We start from the raw sequence: 22,003 nt of genomic DNA, 5'->3' as shown, positions 1-22,003 counted from the left end.
TATATACACATTAGGCAGCTCACGAGGGAAAAATACAAATAGTTTGACTGTGTATACATAGTTGCTGATGTGTCTAGCTATGAGCTATTCACATGGTTTCTGCTGTCGACAAAGTAATTGGTTGGAGCATATTAGTAGAGTATTTTCACTGGGCTACTGAATTGACTCCTGAGCATGGCCTAGACATCGGCAAATAACACAGAATCCAGAATGCCGGAAATATTTCTCGGTTTAATTACAACAATAAAATCTTAGGGGCCTGTCTTCAAAAGAGGATAATTCAATCAAGATGAGTACATAATAAAATACAGACATATTCTTCACTGTGGCGATTACTGCAAAGTCCTTGGAGTTGAGGACAAAATTTTATTTAGCACTGTGTGTTTCACAATATTTTATAACACAGACTTAAAAAATGATTCACATTAGTATCTCATTAAAGTTGTAAGTAGGTATCATTCTTGGATTATTCATGTACCAGTTCCTGTAGGATGACAGAAAAGCTACAGTCTGCAAATAAGTACATATTAAATCCATTTATTTCAATCAGCAACTGTGTAAATCAGCGTGTAGGCTGCACACCCATTGATTTGATGCTCCTTAATTGGTTCGCACTGCACTGTTTTATTACTGATTATCCTTTCACAAAGGATTGTGACAGTGACATAATTTTAAACACCATAAAGCAATTTACTCAGGCCTCTTAAAATATGTTCTCCCTCACCATAGAATTCTCATTCTAAGATTAGGATAAAACATAGAAAATATCTTATCCTATTTAGGAGAGTCACTTAATTTGAATTTTAACAACTAGTAAGTGAGGTGGTGCCAGTAAAGAAAAATGGGGTGTGTGTGTGTATGCACATGCATGCATGTGTGCCTGAACGAGTTTTGGCTGCCCTAAAATTGGCAATACATTCTTGAAAACCTGCTTCAAAGAAATTGCTTTTGAAAGTTTGCATATTTTATTCTTTTTATGTATTGGAAATTTGGTGAAAAAAGGATCTGTACAAATACATTGCTTCTTGCACGCACCTACCCAAGCAAAATACCATACTTCAGTTTGGAACACTGTTTATACCAAGACATTCCAAAAGAGTGAAATCATATTTTTCCTGATTTAAGTCATCCCAGAAAGATCTAGAGTCTATGGAAAAGGTGTTTTGGGATAAACGAAATTTTATCAAGTCAGCACTGCTGAAAAAGTGCCATTATAAGCTGCAGAGTTTTGTACAGACAACTGGTAGAATATTTGGTGTTTGCCTTCAGTTTAGAATTTCATGCCTTACTGTAGACTACATCTACATATGGAAGTAACAGTGGAGCACGCAGAATGCGGACAGCATGCTCCCTGACGTTGGCATGTGCACAGCCTATGCAAAGAGACGATTATTGTTTGGCGTGCGATACATGAGTTTCGTGGTGATCATTGCACATGGCATGATTTCATCTACTGGACCACATACATAAACATGTAGTAACACACATCTCCTTTATATTTTTACTCCTTGTTTGAGTTCATTGAATGCCATAAACAATACCACATTTTCTTAGGATTTCCTAGATTAAAAAAAAATCAGGGGGCCGGCCCTGTGGCGTAGTGGTTAAGCGCACGTGCTCCGCTGCTGGCGGCCTGGGTTCAGATCCCAGGCGTGCACTGATGCACCGCTTGTCAGGCCATGCTGTGGCAGCGTCCCATATAAAGTGGAGGAAGATGGGCACGGATGTTAGCCCAGAGCCAGTCTTCCCCAGCAAAAAAAACTAAAAGGAGGACTGGCATGGATGTTAGCTCAGGGCTGATCCTCCTCACACACACAAAAAAATCAGGTATATTTTAGTACCCTGATTTGGGAACTAAACTATCCAGAGACAGCTCTTAACATTAATAAATAAAAATTATAATGTGAATATTTCTACACTAAATGAATATTTAGATCTTTAACATTTTGATACAATGGACTCGGTTATAACAATTATTAAAGTGGTGTCTTGTAGTACTAACAAGTCTAATGGCAGGACACCATAAAAATGATCTACAGATTTGGGCAATATCAATGAGTATAATTTCTTGTCTACCATCATTACTTTTGTCTATTCATAAAATTTAATATTTAAGAAAAATTCATAGACTAAGACTTGTCAATAAGTATGTAAGGGATACTAGGTCTTTCTCTTTTCAGTTTTCTTGATGATATCAAGAAAAATAATAAAGTTGAACAATCCTTTTAACATACCTAAGATAAACTGTAATTTATTTTGAGAAAATTGCAGATAAATGGCTCTTTTCAAAGATGATTTACAGCGAGAGTAATTTTTCTTCACTTGTGGGCGAGAGAGAGTGTGCACAGATGTTTACCACTTGTATTTTTGGTACTAAACTTTTCTGAGGCTTTTTTCCTGAGCAGATTCTGGTTATATGAATCATCTACCACTTGCCAGGAGTGTGTTTCAGTGGTCAGTGTCTGTACACAGAATTCAGCCTACTCATTTCAGCTGACAAAAAACTGGAAATAAATTTAAATTTAAATTTTGGAAGAAGGTGTGTAGAGTTTTCAATAAATAGTTTACAACTTTCTTAAATCCTTTACAGTATAAATTGATTTTCCTAGAACTTTTTTTGTTGTTGTTGCAATTGTTATTCTTTATTTTGGCAAACTATGGATCCTGTTATCAGCTATAATGCAAATTTTCCTGCATAAAAAAAAGTGACCTTTTATTATTGATACATCACTGATATCAAGCGCATCTGTTTCTACGACAATTCAATCTTTTGTGACAAGGACATAGATACTAATTTATCTTTATCACAGAAAAAAAAAAATTTAATTTTCACCTATTCCACTATCCACATACACACAGAAATAATTAAAAAGTAATTTAGGGGGCAGCATATTATAGCGCTTAAGAGTATGGGCTTGGGTATGGCTCATGTGGCTTTAGGTTCCGGTCCTGTTACTTACTAGCTTGCAGCCACCAGTAAGTAGGGAGTAGAGGAGGAATAAGGTTTGAAATGTATGGAAACAGAAGGTTGTTGTGAGGATTAAGCAAGATCATGTATGCAGAGATCTTTGCGTTGTGCCTTAGCACACAGTAAACAATAAATATTACGTATTAATTCATCTTATGAATAAAGATAGTTTAAAAAGGACAAACTCATGAAGTAACTAGTATCTTTAAGAGACTATGAAGAAAAAGAAATTTGACTTTAAGCAAAGCATCTTGGGACTGCCAATGACTTGATTTCATAAGCTATGAGGTCCGCTCTGCCCCAGTAACGTCAGGATAAAACCCCTCATACTCTACCTCCTCAAGATATACTCCCTTTAATGGGAACATCCTTTATATGAACTGGCTAATTCCCAGACTGTGGACACTCCACTTTTGTCTCATGAAGCTTTCTTATTCTTTGTCTCACATAAACCTTCTGCTGCTGTAGATGCACAATTCCCATCAAAATGTGATTCAGCTTTTTGGAATAAAGAACACATCACAACTTGTCTTTATATATTTTGTGTTCCCTCATTAGTAATTTTATTTGAGCAAGGTAAATTAATATTTTCTTTGGAGTTTAAATTTCCCTATAAATATCTGCATAATCTGCTCATAAATTCAGAAATACAAATCACTTTTACAGTAAGTACTTGGAAACTAAGACATTTAAATATCCTATTTTATATGCATATCCCTATCCTTATATTGCAATTTTGCTGAAAAATTTTCATTCTGTAATGTACTGAGCAGATGTGACAGTATATATATTGCTAACTTTTGTGCAGAATGATGTAAGTTTGCATTGTCACTATTCCTAGATACAGGAGGAAACCTGTCTTTTGCTGAGAAAAGCTTTCCCAATAGCTTGTAGTAGTCGCTGTGGGTGACATGCTGGTACATGCAACAGTAACTGCACATCTAGGCTTTTAGTAGGTGGCTTGTACCTATGATGGTGACAGTTCAGAGGATAATGCTTTTGGGGACAGGAAAGAGATAGGGTACGGGCAATAACAACACAGATAGTCTTCTCTTTGCTTTTTATGGCAGCTATATGGTGATTTTTTTTCTTGCATACACCAATGTATTTGGACTGGATTACTCACATGCATAATAGTCAACTGGGGACCCATCTTAAAAGCCAAGAGTTGGAGAGTTGTGAAAAGCATTATTTTACACCTCATTGTTCATGTGGGGACTAATTAATGAATACCTAGTGCCATGAATTCACAATTAGATCACTTATGTTTAACCACATGCTTTCTATGCATACATATATAAATATTAATTTTGGATAGAATGATAATCATTCAGCACCATAACAATTAAACAGCTGTAACCTGTCTCATGTGTTAAGCGATGGAGCTGCAGGCAGGCTCCATAAGCAGATGGTCTTACCCATCCATGCTTAATGTTAAAGACTTTTGGAAAAAAAGAGGTGTTGACAAATCAGAACAAGTAGGCATAGTTTTAATGCAAATCGGCCAATTTGCAATGTAGATTACCCTAAGAACTAATTTGGTGTATAGGAAAAAATTAAACTCTGTGGTTAAAGGGAGACATTATATTACATTTGGATATAGTAGATTCCCCACCAACATAATTATTTACTAATTTCATCCAACCAACAGAGTTTAATGGAAAAGCAGCTGGCAAAGTATTCATATTTATGGACCTCTTTTGACTGCTCCTTAATTTATCCAAGGCACATGTCTGTTAAACCCCAGAAATAATAGCCACATTTCAGACAGCTGTTTTCCAGCTTCACTAAAGAGGCACTCAAAAGGGAGAGAGTCAATGAACCTATCACGAAGAAGAGCAACAGAAAAAAATTGGCTCTCATTACATCATAATCTGTGAATATAATATGTTAAATATGACAAGAGAGAAAAGCCCTGGCTTTGTATGGACTAACATCATAACCAAACTTGTATTTTAAAAACAGGTAGGTGGAAATTGAACTGTTTTAAGATGAAAAGAGGCTATTTCCAACTTGTCATTTTCAAGCAGTGACAGAAATCAATTCTGCCACTGAAAGGATACTAATGTGGATACAATTGTGGAAAGGAATAATCATATTCCTTAAAATTCTGGGCTTAATTCTTCCACCCTTACGTTAAAGTGAATGCAAAGTTCTGCCTTTTAATTTACTCCATTAGAGCAATAAGGATCTCGGCATATAATGAAAATTACTTAAAATCCATATTAACACTTCACTAGCTGGCTGGCATTCTACAGTTACCTGGCTCGAGTTTTAGGAAGAATGTGACATATTTATAATCTGGCACTAGTTATAATCTTTCTCTTCCTCGCTAATATTGTAAAACAGCTCACAACATATTATTTTGCACCTGGTTTCACTCCCAAATGCCTTGGATCTAAAATTCTCAATAAAAGGCTTCTGATGAACTTGGCAAGAATTGAAAGGAGCATTTTTCATCTTTATTTCCGGTTAAATTGTATATCCAGTCAATTGAGCTTTAAAATCTCCTATATACTAGATCTTGGTGGAAATTAAGGTTTCATGGTTTGTTTTTTTTTTTTTTTAAGGTCTCATGGTTTTAAAAGATGCAAATCAATTAGGTGTTCCAAACTGAAAAAGATACTCTAGTATATTATTAAAGGAACACAACGGCAGGCTTTTAATAAAACAATAAAATACAAATTTGACATGAAACTGAACTGGCTTTTATTCAGATATGATGTGTCTCCATAAACTGTTAAAAAACAATTTAAACTGACTTAAGATGAGAAATGAGGTTTAAGGAAGCAAAAAGGAAATCCTAGGCATGGGTATACTCATTTAAAAAATCTGTCATGGCATATAACATTTTAATTCAAATTAACAGATTCAAAAATTTCCTTGGGATAATAAATACAATTTATAATTTTTTTCCCTAAGACATAGAACACCTACACAGTAAATTATTTTGAGAGACTTAAAAAAAACTAGCTAGAAAACCACTAAGTTCATGGTGGAAAATAAACACAAGACAGTAAGAAAGGAAGGGATCAGGTTTATCAAGCCTAAAGAAATCAGGCATATTTCAATGTCACCTAAGTGATCATGAAACAATACAATCAGTATTTTTTTTAATATGGTTCTCATATGAGAAAAATGACAGCGGATTTACCCCTCCATTTTTTTCTGAACATGGCTGCCTCTGAGCCCCGTGGGCCTTAACAGTAAGCTGAGTAGGAATAAGCTTAATTTATAGTAGCTATTGGGATCTAAGTTATACCACAGGAGGTAGATTGAAGAGAAAATCTGTGCACAAATAACCACTACAGTATAGAATTCATTATTCTATGATCCTACAGTATGTGAAGCATATTTCTTCTAAAGAACTTAAAATTCTCATCCTAATAAGCAGTGTGTAAATCACCTAAATTGAAAGATTTGTGTTAAATCTGGATATACTGACCACAGAACAATCACCTGCATTCAGAATTGAGTTTAGAAGTTCTAAAAAAATGCCCCTTTTCTAAAGCAGAAAACACACTGAACCTTTCACAAACAATATCACCCTCACTGAAATTTACCGCAGGACCACTGCTACCACGTGATTTCAAACTCTCATTCACATTCAGGAGGCTGCCTCTGTTCTGAGTGAGGATAAATTCCCGCAGGAAGAACAGAACAGAGCAAAAGGGGACTCAGATACCTGATGTCAACAGTGTTTACGCTACAGTGACTCCCATTCTTAGGGCTAGAGAAACTGAGGCCTAGGGAAATAAATCATCCACATGATAAGTGAATGTTTATCAAGATGGCCCTTGGGGCTAAGATTTTACTGAAGGTCACACAGCCAATCAGGTGCAAGAGTTATGTGAAGATTCAAATCCCAATTTTCTTGAGGATTTGTCTGATTGGAGGACATAGTTCTAATGGGGCTCTTTATACATGACTTGAGTTGTGCAGACAGGTTAACAAGATAAGGAAGAATGGGATGCTACAAAGTTAGAGTTGCAAGCACTTCCCACAAAGGGAGTAGAAGAGTCCAAATAAGTAACAACGCTGAATCTTTATGGGATACGGATTGTCCAAGTTAGTAAAGAGTGATTCAAAAACCTTGACAGGTAGGATTTAAGACTAAAATATGACAGAAACACAGTCAAATTTACTAAAGTTTCAAATTTAGACCACTAAATTGGTTTTTGTTGGCTGATTACTCTCTCACCCAACAAGATACTGAACACTGAGTGAAAGACTAATAATTTAGCTTCAAGTGTGACCTGCCATTATTGCTTGCAATGCTGGCTGCAACTAAACGGTCCTTTTATGCTGAAATTCGTGTCCTTTTATGCTGAAATTGGTTTATGGAAAGAAAAACAAACTAATACAAAACAGTTTATATAGTGAAGAGAAAACCACTTGAAGGATAGACTAATTAAAACCTCAAAATAGCTAGCTAGTTACCATCACCGTAAACAAGATGCCCCCATTATCCAAGCACTTCTTCACAGAAATGAAACAAAAGGGAACATTGTTAAATGACTAGTGAAATAAACATTATCTCTGTGATAGTTTAAAAAATATTGAAACCAAGCAGAGAGAGCACTGACAACCTAACAAAATAGGGCCTCCGTCATTCAGAAAGGTCAGAGAAACTAGCTTTGCATTTTTAAAAAAGAGGAGATTAAGTGACCTCATTAAAAAAAAATACCAATTCTGAGGGGATTACAAGGGATAAAGTACTGTATATAAAACTGTGAACTGAATAAATCAGACCAAAATGAAAAAAATAATTTTGAGAGGCCCCAAATGGATACTAATGGAATTTCAAAGGAAGAAATAGACATCTAAAAATCAGCCTGGTTTTCAGAACATGCATGATACTCAATGAGCTCTGAAGGGGGCTTTCAGCTGTTCTCTCAGGAATCGCTATCCTCTCTGTCACATCAAATTACTTGAGTCCCTGGCACTGCAGAGCAGGAAGGATCCTAAGAAGGTCTCTTTTTTGCACACTTCATGGGAGGTGTTTTAGCCTGTCTGGATTTTCACTGCCAACCAAGTCAGTTTAGGAGACTTTGCTCCCGCTCAACTGCTTGCCTAGTGACCCCTGATGACCCACCCTTCACTGTGTATCACAAATCACGAGGCATCTATGTCCACGCTGCTAGTGTGTCAGGAAGCGGAGGGGAATAGTAGCTCTTGTAACCAGTCTGTTTTCCTGTTGGCTAATTCCTCTAATTAAAGACAAGACTTAGGGAAAAATCAGTCACAGTCAACTTTTTATTAATTTCATTCCAAATACTCTAGCAACAACAGCAGTAACAATAAGTAACATCTATATGGTGTTTACTTGGCACCAGATACTCTTCTAAGTGTTCTTCTACATGTTTTAAGTCATTTAATACTCTCGGTGACTCCATGAGGAAGGTACTATAGATGAGGAAACTGAACCACAGAGAGCTTAAGTGATTTCCCCAAGATCACAGAGCTATCAAGCAATAGAGCTGGGAACAGAGGCAGGTCCAGGTTTTGTGGGGTTTGAAATTATACAACTTGGGGAGCCCTCTTTAAGATAGAGAATACCAAGTTATGAATATGAAATTAGGTACAAAAATGAGTAATTATTTAGAATGAGAAAAGAAATCACAATAAATTATAACTTTCAAGCTGATAAATACCAAGAATATCAGAAAAACCACATGATACTTTTTAAGTGCCTGACATGTCTTTAATAAACATTTTTTTCTATATTTTTTGGGCTATATATATTCTTTGCTTCTTTAGAAGACAAAGATTTTGTAATATTTTCTATAGAGAGAATAGAAAGATAATTCGGTCTTTATTCAATGTGATTGCTTAATATGGTTTCATTATTGATAGTTTAGAAAAGTTTCATTTGGCTTCAAAATTTGTTATTAGTAATGTCATGTAAATTTTTGAAATTCCTGTCAAATTTGGGAAGACTTTATTGTGTAATAAACTAATCTTAAATAATTTTTGAAATGATGACATTCATTAACCACCTTGTTGTGAGGTCCTCATGTTATCTTTGTCAATATCAGTATTTCATGTCATATAAGCAACAAATCTTCTTCTGGTTATGTTCATATCATTCAGAGATAACACCAGGATGCAAACACATGAGACTTCACACACTGATGAACTGCTTGCAGAACTGTTACAGGTTTGTGCCCTAAAAATACAGGAATTCTGATGAATTCCTCAAAAAAGAAATATTCACCAAAAAGAGAAAATTACAGCAAGTTTATAATTGCATAAGTTCCATTATCAAGTATATTTCTGACAGGAGAAAACTTGTGTTTTGATTGGTATTTTACAATGTATCTGATGACAAGAAGACTTCTCCACAGACTAACTTCTGTTTCCATACATTTCAAACCTTATTCCTCCTCTACTCCCTACTTACTGGTGGTGCAGGGCTCCTAGGACAAATTCAAATCTTCATAAAATCTCTGACCCTGTACTTGCATGTTACTAGGTGAGTCACTGGATGCTAGGAATACTCCTGGATGGCTAGCAATAACCCCCACAGACAGCAATGATTTCACACCTCATAAATATATCCAATTAAATATAAACTAAACATACCCCCAGCTCAAATTCTACTGAGCTGAATCCTCAGAGTGCCCACAGTCACTCCAATGTCATCCTACACAAGGAAAAGTGTGGTGGAAAGGAGGTCAGAGTGAAGAGAGACAAAAGTCTTAACTGATGTGCAAGTTTCATATTAACACATGACCATATAAATTCATGGTCCCCTTGCAAGATCTTAAAAGGGGTCTGTGCAAGTGAGGGGCTCTGATGGTTAAGTTTCACCAGCTTCACAGTAAATATGTTGCTGGCCTGGTTAGGGACCCAGGCAGGTGGCATCAGAGACCCATTTCTTAACTACCACATCACACTGACAGATTTGAAACCAAATATCTCCCAGAGCAATCATTTACAGTTATAATGTGTAATGTAGTACCCTATTATCCACTTGTTAAGGGGGCATTATAGAGTTTGAAGAAAAATGTAAAAAGATAGTTTCAGAATTTCTATATTCTGTATTATTATGAATATGATTCCCAATTTGGGAACATTACAAAAGTTATAAAGAATATTGATTTTTGGAATCTAAGTGTAATATTTTTCAGAGTGGTCATTTTTTTTTCCCCCAAAATTGTCACCTGTTGTTTTATTTAACAACTAAAATACTATTCTTTCACCATTATCTTGAGATAAGAATTAGAACACATTGCCTTGTCCACACTGGTATAGTTCTGAGCTCTCTCTCTCTCTTTCCCCCTATATTGTTTAGAAAATACCTCCCTAGCTATGTGTATTTCATTTCCAATTTCTAATCTCCAGTATCCCAAAGCCCAGAGCAACCATGGTATTTAATGGAGGTATGCTGAGTACTGTATGTCTACGTTCTGTCTGAACAAATAAAGCATGTCTTTGTGATCATTAATGATCTTGTTTCCCAATGTACTAAAGAATTAGAGTAAAAACAAATAGCTGGTCTTTTGTAGTTTACAGGAATTAGGATTTCCCCTAGGCCAAATTTCCATTTGAATTGCCTGAAAGTACATGAAAATCAATGTAGTTCAATAAACAACTTGGTGTTTGAGACATTACAAGAAGAAAAATACCACAATAGACTTCATCTTTCTTTCATCATCATGATTTTTAAAAGCAACACCTCTCTAATCCCCAACCCAAACATACTAACTTCTTGTTAAGCTGTATCCATCTTGAGACTAGGTTACATTTTATAACAATGAAATGGAAATTTCATTAACTCTTTAAAGCAAATTCGTTGGATAGCAGTTTTGTTTTACTTTTTTTAACATTTTTTTTAAACCCACCCAAAGCATTGTTTGGGTTGTTTGTCTCTAATTTATTTAATAATATAGGCTAGGCACTATAATAAGTGATTTACATTCTTGTATTTAATTTGTTTCTAACAACTCTATGAGGTACATAATATTCATATATGAAGAAACATACTCAGAGAGGTTAAATGACTTGCCCAAGGTCACTCACTATGTAAATCATGCAGCAAGGATTCAAATTCCAAAAGCTCTTAAGCATTAGAGTGTTCTGCTCTAAAATCTCATAAAATCTCATAAAATAATGATAGGTATTATTATAGCCATTTTACGTTTGGGGAAAAAAAAACAACTGAGGCTAAGAATGGTTAAGATACAAGTTACAGTGAATAAATCACAGAACTGATTTGAAAACAGCTTTTTTAATTTCAAAGCCCATGCTTCTTTTCATTGTTACAGTGACTTTCATAAGAAGAAGTATTCAAATATCATAGATGAGATGTTCAGTAATTGCCTAATGGACAAAGAAATGAATTAATTAACAAATGAAAAGTACTGGAAGCCTGCAAAGTGCAGTATCTTACAAACGGACCTCAAGTGATCTGAAAAAGTGAAGATGATTTTTACTTTTTAATGCCACAGGAAAAATTAAAAGTAAAAGTTAAATGAAATTGAGAATAAAAAGGGAACTTCATGCTTAAATCCAGTAATTTTCCAAATAGAGCAGAAATTATCAATAGTTAAGAAATTCTAGAATTGCAAAAGACCCCAAAGTGTCCTTCACATAGGGACACTAGTCAAGAAACTTACTCTCTTGGGATAATGGATGGAAAGAAGTTAAAAAACACTCCCTTCCTAAAACACTCCTCAAACTAACAAAAAGAACAAACAAAAACTCCATTGTTTCACATCTAAGTAATTGTGGTATTGCTAAAGCTTATTGGACTGAGGATTCAAAAATTTCTTTGGGAACTTGTTCCAAGATTTAAGTATGTTTTCCAACTTGAGGTTCTTCATTATGTCTAACCAACATTTAAACAGTTTAAGCCCATTTTCTGCATTTCTGTCTGTGGAGAAATGGGAAATGGCAATCAGCATCCAGAAGACACTTCCCCCATCTACAGACAGAGATGTGGGTCTTCTTTACCTTCAGAACAACCCTCCATGGAAAATATAATCAAATGTGTTATTCGTCTTCTCCCCCACCTCTCCTTTGGGTCAAAATCTCATCTATAGCATCCAGTGCTCTCAGAGACAAATGGATGGCTTTAGGGGCAAATTGTTTAAGCAAATGCTGAAAAGAATGGTTCTTACGGAAGCTACACAAATTTTAGGAATACTCAAAATTTGGTACTTAGGATTTACCATTGCCCAGGATACTTAGTATCGCACTTAAAAGTTACTGATTCTGACCACAAACATCTGTTCAGCAGAGGCTGACATGGCATCTGCATTGCTTCTATGGCCAATGAACTCCAGGCACAGGCCAATCAGAGAGCAGTTTCCCCCTTTTCCTAGGCAAGAAGAAAAGAGAGAGCCAAACCAACTGAGTTGCCTTTACATGGTTATAGACTCTGCTTCCAGTTAAATACATTAATAGTGAATTTATTGAATTAGGCAAAGACAAGTATCTCCCAGATCACAGATTTAACTTTGATTCACCTCAACTCTCACAATACAGAACTGTTCAAGCTTTTTTATATAGAGATGGCCATACAATAGTCTAATTACGCCAACTATCATTTATAAAACAATTATATTCAATATATTTTTAACTTGCTTCTGCATCCTCTAAATACTCTTACATCTCTCCTATCTCATGAAAAACAAAGGTAGGAACATGAGCATGATAATCATGGGACCCTTTTACGGAATGGTCACATACAAAGGATATTATGGTAGTTGAGCACCTAGACCAGTGCTATTACTATTAAACTATGTTAGTAATAATTGCTGGTGCTTACTTGATGTGGTTCAATCATGTAACTTCTCTTTATTTATAAAAGGGTTCAATAATCATAAACGCTTTTTGGTGGAGGAAGGGAGAAATATTTATTGTAATCATAATATTGCTAAAAGTAGGTTTCTCTTTGTTTCATTTTCCATCTGCATACACTAGTCAAAGTCTAACCCAAGGAAGGAGAGAAGGACTTGGGGACAATGAACCTGCAATGAATATGCCTAAATTTGCTGAAGACATGATTCATAACAAGAGAAAAATGTGAACACTAATAAAAATATCAGGATGGAATTCTTTCAGATAGATAGGGCATTCACTGAATACTCTAAATTCATAAGCTATTTTACAATCAAAATGCGTATGGTTTTATGAAAGCGTGAACAGTTTATGAAGACAGTAAGATGACGAATGAAGAACATTCTTTGCTTTCTATTGGGAACTTTGGTTTGCTTCTAACTGTTTAATTTCTCCTCCATCTCTCTTTCAATTAACCTCCCGGTTTGTATTCAACGAGATGGCACATAATATGGAGAAACAAAAAAAATCTTGCTGATTTATGAGTATTCTTTCATAAAGTGGCAGCTTCTTTCAGCCAAATGCATGTGTTGAAATTGAGAGGAAATGCACAGAACAGTAACTATCCCAAATGAGAAAACGTACAGTAGTTTCCCGGGTTGTTTAATCAGTGGCTCACAAAGGCCTTTTTAAATTGGCCCCCTAGGCATCATTGTGGACATACACACAGGCAGTAAGTAGACAGGGGAAAAGCAATGGGATCTTCGGATGCCAAAATTTGGAATAACTAGTTCTAATAGTATCAAAGAGCAAAACAATGATTTAAAGGTTCTCTACATCTTTTAAAAGGTTCACTTTGAAGATTTATTTTTAAATGAAGCAGGTCCTTTATGTCCACAGTGCTATTCATATGGAGTATAAAAACAACAACAAAAAAATGAAATGATAAAAAATGGAATTGTTAACAACCACAGCGAGATATGTTAAATTTTAATAAAAAGACCCGCTGCTAACAAAAATCCTGTTTGTTCCCAGACAACTGAAGAGTTGTTCCAGTACAGCTTATCGGTGGGCAATCAACCATGTAACATTGCCAACGTCAGTGAGGACAACAATAGAATGGTTTGTTTAGTAACTGTTGGTTGGCAAGTTAAATCTGCCTATGGATAAGCTTATAGTACACTTTCTGGTTTTCCAAGCTATATATTCATATGTTTGTTGTACTTCTTATAGGATACATAGAGTCAAATATGTAACATTTTCCTCCCAGCAAGAATCAATTTACTTCTGACGGAGTATGGGGTAGTGGGGTCACAAAATACAACAGAATATGATTAGAGGCATATCCTTCCTGCCCTGCTGCTGGAATACAGGCATTCTGGGCTTTGGGTATGGAGCTGTTTGGTCACAGGGGTATTGCATTGACCTCTGTATGTCCACAGAAAGATACATAAACTGTGGTTGTCAACTTTTTTTTTGCCTTAACATAGTTCACGTGAACCACAGGCAGCCATGGCCCTATGAAGCCTCTCTTAAACAGTAGAGGAGGGGAAAGCCATATCAGAATCTGGGGATGAGCACTCTGCAAGTGCGTGAATACATGTATTTGCAGTTGACCTCAGTAAGAACTATACGTTTCCCCAGTTGTAGGCAGTAAGCTCACATTCAACAAGTGAGACCCCAAGGATGTTTTGCAGGAAGAGTTAACATAACAGGCCTGATCTTTAGAAGTTGGCATGGCTGGCGCTTGGCTGGCATCTGGAAAGTTGGATGTTCCCTACACTGATAAGGTTATTTTGCCCACCCTAGAGCACTTCAGAAAGTCTGGAATTTTGGTGGTTGTGACTGATGAAGGATACCTCTTTGAGCAGCCCCAATAAACACCTTTAACCCTGAGTCTCAAACGGGCCTCCCTGGGCAGAAATGATGCACCCATGTTGATGTATTCCACCGCTAGAGAAAGCAGCCTGCTCTACGTGACCTCCCTGGTGGGAGAGAAGAACATAGGAAGCCTGTGCTTGGATTTCTCCAGATACCCCGTAATGGGTCTTTCTTTTCCCTTCCTGATAACTACAACAGCCATGAGCACAACCACCCTGAGTCCTGTGAGCCCTTCAAGTGGATCACCCCATGTAGGCGTGGTAGCTGGACCCTTGAAACAGATGTCAATAAGATTAGAAAGAACCTTCCTTAAAGTTTTGTAAAGATACAATTGTGACAATTTATAAGATGTATGTGGCTTCAATTTTCCCATAAAAAAATTCCTGGCTAACCAATTCCTGTAAATAAAAAAGTAAAGTACATAATACTTACAGATGCATTGGAAGAAGAAATCTTTTAAGGTATCAAGAGTGCCCCCAACAGCTTTTGTCAAATTTTACTCCATGGACGTAAAACAATGTGGAGAAACACCATACCTCAAATTATGAAATTTTTGTAGGACTGTGCCATTTATAATTAATACTGTAAACTTTCACTGAAGTGAGGTAGAAATTTATTACTTATTTTGTTGTATTTTCTTTAATTAAACCTTTTAATTTCAATGACTCAAATACTAAAAGCACAGGCACCGAATATCTTGAAAATATGGTATTATATATGTTCTGGATACTTTTGTACCCATGCTAAATACCATTTATGTACTAACATTTCAATATTAAACACCTAGTTGATTGTTTTATTTAACCTACAGATGTTCACGAACATCATCATGTTTTAAGAAGTGTAAAGCATATAAATTTAAGAACAGCTAGACTTGTGTATTTTACTCTACTGTATTTCTTGTGGCACTACACAAGAAAGTCATAAAAAGTCAAAACTCTTTTTTAGAGACTCAAATATATCGACAAGTTCTAAGATGTGTGATTCTGCAAACTACAGAAGCCAAAAAGGCCACATATTTGGACTCTTTTTCTAAAGTAAAAAATGTTGCTGTTATGCAATGGCAATGGAACACTAAAAACTAAAATCCTATGAAAGCTTATTTATAAGGAAGGAATGAAATCATCTTGATGTGAGTCAATTTCTGTGGCCATCAACAAACAAGGAATAAAAAATTCTCATAACTTCATCCTGTGACAGTTCTAAAAAGAACTGAATTGTCATTGTAAAATGATAACCGTATTTAAAAAGTAATTCCTTTTTAAGAAAGATGAGTAAAAACTAGTTAGAAGAAATCAGCTTTTCCAAGTTGAAGGACAGCCAGCAACGTGAGCTCATTAACTGTGTGTGGAGGATAGATACAGAAGGGCAGCGGGCCTACCGATGGTGCAGTGCTCTCCGTTCCATCCCTGGCTACATTCACACTTGCCGTCCTTGCAGGTCCCGTGTTCAGCACAGCGGGGGTGGCAGGCTCGTTGATTACATGCTGGGCCCGTCCAGCCTTCTTCACAGCGACAAGTGCCCCCCATGCAAACACCATGTGAGCCACAGTCCACGGAACATATTTCTACATTGGAAAAAAGAGGCAGAGCAGGAGACAAGGGCAGCGGGGAGTGAGAACGGGAATTACTGAGCAGTGCTACAGCTTAAACTCAAGTTTGTTAAGGTGGAAAACAAAATCACTGAAAATCAATAAAAAATATTTATATACTAAGTAAATTTCAGCATCGACTACTAAGAGTTATAAATGACAGAAGTTTTTTTTATTCATCATTTAATTTTATACGCTGCCGTAATTGTACATGAGATACACATGACAATTTTGTTATAGTTTCCTATATTATACACACATACACACACACATACACACACACACACACAGGGGCTACTAACAAAACAAAACACATGACTCATAACAAGAGGAAAATATATACGCACACACATATATATATCTGAGAGCATCTTCTGGTAGCCAAGAATACATGCACACATACACACACATCAAATTAATATAAAATTAATGAAATATTTCAGTGTCTAAGCATCGCAGGTATCTAACAGGAGTTGGGTTTCACCCCCATGGGAAGAATTGAAAAGGAGTTATTTCTAATCCCACAGGTTAAATTTTTAAAATATTCAGAAACTTTCATTAAAAAGAATCTAACATAGGGGCCGGCCCAGTGGCACGAGCAGTTAAGTGCGTGTGCTCCACTGCAGCAGCCCGGGGTTCGCCAGTTCGGATCCTGGGTGTGCACCAACGCACCGCTTGGCAAGCCATGCTGTGGCGGCGTCCCATATAAAGTGGAGGAAGATGGGCACGGATGTTAGCCCAGGGCCAGTCTTCCTCAGCAAAAAAAGAGGAGGATTGGCAGATGTTAGCACAGGGCTGATCTTCCTCATACACACACAGAAAAGAATCTATTATAGTCTGCACATTAGTTTGCTTCTGACACACAGACACGCTGGTGAAATAAAAGAACTGTCATTTTTCCTATTCAGTAAATTCGTACTGTTGACTGATACAAGTTGCTTAGTAAAACAATAGTAGGAAACCAGTTTAACATTATGTATAACTATTGATTCTGTCATTTGAAAAATAAGGTTTTTCAACTACTAGAATTACTGAAAGGAGCACAAGTGACCAAAGTTCTTCAAACACTGTAACCATAGGTTAGGTCTTTACAAAGAATTCAGGTGTCTGAGTAATTTTTTTTCCTAAAAAACCTCTCTTAAAAGCTTTATTTAACTAGATCCAATTGAAAGAGAAAGACAGAGAGAGAACATTGCAAGGTATTTTATTTTTTACTTTTTACATGTAAAGTTAAATAAAATTAACTATCTCTTTTTTCTAAGATTGTAAGACTATTGTTGAGTTTTGGTTTTCTTGCAAAAATAAAAATGCTGAACAATAAACACCTAAAATCATTTTTTTTTTTTTTCGCTGAGAAAGATTTGCCCTGAGCTAACATCCATTACCAATCTTCCTCTTTTTTTCCCTCCTTTTTATGTGAGCCACCGCCACAGCACGGGCGCTGACAGATGAATGGTGTAGGTCCACAAGCGGAAACTGAACCTGGGCTGCCGAAGTGGAGCGCGCTGAACTTAACCACTAAGCCACTGCGGCTGGCCCTAAAATCATTTTTAAGAAACAGAAAAGGGACTACAGCCTTATTTTTAAATTAAAAAATAGTAACTGTTGATGTAGTCACATGCTCCTATTCCCCGCATTCATTGCCCAAATGACATTTCTCAAACTCCACAATTCTCTGCCTCACGGTGTGGAAAACTTTAAACACCCTATCAAGGCCCTACTGTTGTAACATTTCTTATAAACAACAGCTGGGACTATTAACTGGAAGAGAGTGGCATGTGCTTTTTTAGGCCACGTTTTCTATCTCATTTGAATTAAATGTTTGATTAAGAGATCCAAGATGGTTTGATTAATTTCAGAGCAACAGAATGTCAACTCTGCTGCAGAACGGAGAGGTTTCTTTAGGAGGCCCCTTTTTATTCAAGCTAATCAATTTTTCATTAGGGTGAAGGTGTTTATCAGCATTTAGCACACTGGCTTTGAGCAAGGTGCGTCAATCTTTGTAATGAACTTATTAATTAGAGTTAATTTAATTGAAGTGGAATTGAAGGGCTAATTAATGGACGAACTGCTGATGAAGATAGAGGAAAACTCTGTTGCTTCCTAACTTATAAACTTTCTGATGGAAAGAATTCATTGCTTCTCTTCTAGCAGCTTAGCCAAATGTTTCTTCAGGTGTAAAATCCACTCCTTATTGAATTTAGATATCTGAAGGTCAATTCCATAACAACAAAAGAGCCAGCTGGTAAAGTGTTTTGCTTTAGCATTCAGTTAGACAGAAATTCAGAATTATACTGCTGGTAAACTTCAAGTCACAAAAGTAAATGAACAACGTATTTGTGGACTTTAAATGAGAGCTGTGCACCATGCGGATAAATTTGAGGCGCATGAACCCAGACATTTTCATGGGATGAATATATGCATATTTGAGATCTTTACTAATAATTCTAAGTAAGTTTTCTGTTTTTTTGCAGCTAATAGCAAAGTTTAATAAAGTTTTTTTCTGTGCTTAATTACTTTCTTCCAAAGAAGAGTACTGTATTCATTATTCAACTCCATACACTGAGAGTTTAATATATGTTAAGTTTCTGTTTTCCACTGGGGATAAAAAGATGAATAGGATGAAGATCTTCACTTACTATGTCTAAACAGTCATTTTGTATACAAGTAAAATTAGATTTTCAACTAGCAAAATAATTACATCAGCATGAAAAAAAATCTGTCAAAATCTGTTATTTTGGCAGCCAAGTTCATATTTTAATTAACATTTATATCTTTTTTTTGCTATTCAAAGCAATATCATTTTATGAAGAAACTGAATTGCCTTTGGAGCTATTTACTATCAATTACAAACTATCCTTTATAAAATAATTCAGGTCATGTATTAAATAACTTTATATGAAACAGAAAGGGGCTATTTCAGTATTCCTTTCCTACTCAGATAATTGTGGGAAACAAATTAGAACGACAGTATTTCAAATAAGTATTATTTTATAGCTAGTATTATTATGCTCACTTTACTGACAGAGGCATAAGAGACCTGAACCAAATAGCTTTACTATACAAGTAATTACAAGTTTAATCCACAAACTTTAAAAGGATTTTTTTTTTGAGATGTACTTTTTAGTATAGAAGATGAAAATGTAAATAAAAACTCAACAGAAAAAACTAAATACCTATTTTGATTATTATAAAATATATTTTTAAGAATGGAGAACAAAACAAGTTAATGTATTATTTAAAATAACGCCACGCACTCACGCTTGATAAATGTTGGTTGGTGATGATTTCCTAAATCTCTTTAACGAGACGTTCAAGGCCCTCTATCATCCAGCCCCCAATTTATGTTTTTACTCTTATTTATCCCATACATGTTATTTGCTCCAGAAGTCATGCATTTTCTAACAAAAGCTTCTGGTTCTCCAAGCTATCTGAATCAACTAATATTTCTGTGAAGCAGTAACACACTTATTATAAACCTTGTCTGCCTCCAAAAATGTATGGCCAAAAGACAAGGGAGGTAGAGGGAAAGGAAGGAAGGAGAGAAGGAAGGAAGGAAGGAGGAAGGGAAGGAAGGAGGGAAGGAAGGAAAGGATAGGAAAAAGGAAGGAAGGGAGGGAGGCAGGGGTGGGGAGAAGAAAGGAAGGAAGGAAGGAAGGCAGCAAGAAAGAAAACTCATATGTTGTCTCTCTAACTAGGACATCTACTTATGGTTCAACAGAAGTTTTTCATCAATACTACAAATTAGCCTATATAAAACTTTCTTTAGTTTGGGCCTCCAGGATTCAATTTGCAGTAGGTGAAGAGTGGCACATAAATCTGTCTTGCAGATTTTGATTCACAGGGGAGCAGGCATGTCACTCAAGTTTCTCAAAATGCCAAGAAAGAGTGATTTGTAAAAATTCCTAGTCTTTTTTTCTTAAAATAAGCATGTTAATTAGCTACCTAGGAAGATTTCATTTAGGTTTATGGCATTGGGCTATACTAATAGATGAAATTACTTGCATTTCACAAATTTCACATTTGGGGAACCATATCCAATCAATACTGTCATGTGGAAGCTCCTCTGAATTGATGAGGAATTAAGTATGACAAACTACAATCAGCCTTTAGAATTCTACTACCATAACTGTGACTACCACCGCCCCACTGCTACTTTTATTAATGGTTAATACTCACTGAGTACTTACTATGTGTAAGGCACCGTTCTAAGTGCTTTTCATATATTAACTCATTTACTCCTTACGACAATTGTATAAGGTAGCACTATTATTATCCCCATTTTACAGATAAAGAAAGTGAGGCACAGAGAAGTTAAATAACTTGCCCAACATCATACAGGATGTTGTATGATGGGAGTGGCCAGTCCAAGATCTGAAGCCAGGCAGGTCAGCTCCAGAATCCCTCCAGTAAATTAACACTTACTGTTAAACAAGGGGTTCAGAGAAGAGGGTAATCACGCAGTGTGGGCAGGATTAACAGGGGATAGACTCCTTCACTGAATCTAAACTTTATGCAGAAGTCTATTTACTCAACACTGCTACTAAAACCTGTCCTTTTTCTTTCTTCCTCCTCTTCCTTCCTCTCTCTCTTCTTCCTGTTTCCCCTCCTCCTCCACTTTTTCTTTTCCTCCCTCTTCTCATTCTTCTTCTTCTTTTCTATTATTTTTGCTCAGATGGTTTGAGTCTCCAAACAGAATTCAGCCTTTTCTCTATTTCCCACTTACCCTCCCACTGCCTCCCCTACATGCCGGCTGCTCGCTGAGCCTCACCCCTTCCCCACTAACTTACCTCATTCAGAGACATGAACACGAAACCCAGTCTCCCTTGTTTCAGACTTTCAGCTCTTCTCAACAACTTCTATATTCTGTTTTCCCACAAGTCCTGTCTATTTTTCCTTTAAAATGTCCCTCAGATTCATCCTTTTCATTTCTGCCAGCTCCAAACTAATTCACGCTCTCATCACTTCACACTTCTGGGAAAGCTCTCTACCGTCTTCCAGTTGTCAGTCTCGTTGGTCACACTCTGACATATAATCCATACGACAGTTCTCTGAAAACACTATTCTCATCATATTAGTGGGCACACCATTATTATTAGTGAATTCTCCATTGTCTAAACCGTCATTTCTAAACTGCGTCCCCCATAATTGGGCCCAACCTAATTTTTAACTCTAAATACTTTTTCTTCACTGTCTCATGTATATAATGATATTCTCACAGTTGTATCTTTGCTAATCGTAGTAGTGGTGGTGGTGGCAGCTATATTTAGGATTTATTATGAGCTAGGCATTGTACTAAGTACGTTATAAGCATTAATTTAAGTAATTCCCCCAACATCTCTGTGAAGAATGTCTTATGATTAAACCCATCTTATAGATGAGTAAACTGAAGCATATAGTAATTTGCCTAAGGCTACACAGCTACTAAGTAGTAGAGATCGGATATGAACCCAAGCAGCTGATTTCAGAGTCCATGCTCTTAAGTACTTTTTAATACTGTTCCTCTAGTCAAAAAATGTCCCCCCTCCCACCCCCACATTAACTGCAATCTTGAAAAGAAGGCAAGAAATGTTCATAAGTCTCTTTGAAAACTTTCAATATGTATCAAAGCACAGTCACTCCTCTGAATGTCGACTGAATTTATCATATCACCTATTATTCCACGTAACACTCAATAAAATGTCAAACTGGAATGTATTCGTTTCTAAGTATTTCATGTGTGTTCAACTTATCTTCCCAATTAAACTGTAATCTTCTAGACTAGAACAGCATCTTTT

At 36.2% G+C, this 22,003-nt stretch overlaps 1 protein-coding gene across 4 annotated transcripts in view; it reads right to left on the bottom strand.

The window, feature by feature from the left end:
- TENM3 (teneurin transmembrane protein 3) overlaps window positions 1-22,003 on the bottom strand; it is a 598,785-nt gene that overhangs the window by 87,041 nt on the left and 489,741 nt on the right. For all 4 annotated transcript variants that reach the window (XM_058524938.1, XM_058524939.1, XM_058524940.1 and 1 more), the window contains one exon: window positions 16,017-16,202. In XM_058524938.1, the coding sequence (XP_058380921.1) occupies window positions 16,017-16,202 (186 nt within the window). The remainder of the gene's footprint in view (window positions 1-16,016; window positions 16,203-22,003) is intronic.

Source organism: Diceros bicornis, chromosome 29, assembly GCF_020826845.1.
Source record: "Diceros bicornis minor isolate mBicDic1 chromosome 29, mDicBic1.mat.cur, whole genome shotgun sequence".
NCBI lineage: Eukaryota > Metazoa > Chordata > Mammalia > Perissodactyla > Rhinocerotidae > Diceros > Diceros bicornis.
Note: the sequence above shows the minus strand (reverse complement) of the source record. Positions and strands in the feature narration are given on the sequence as shown.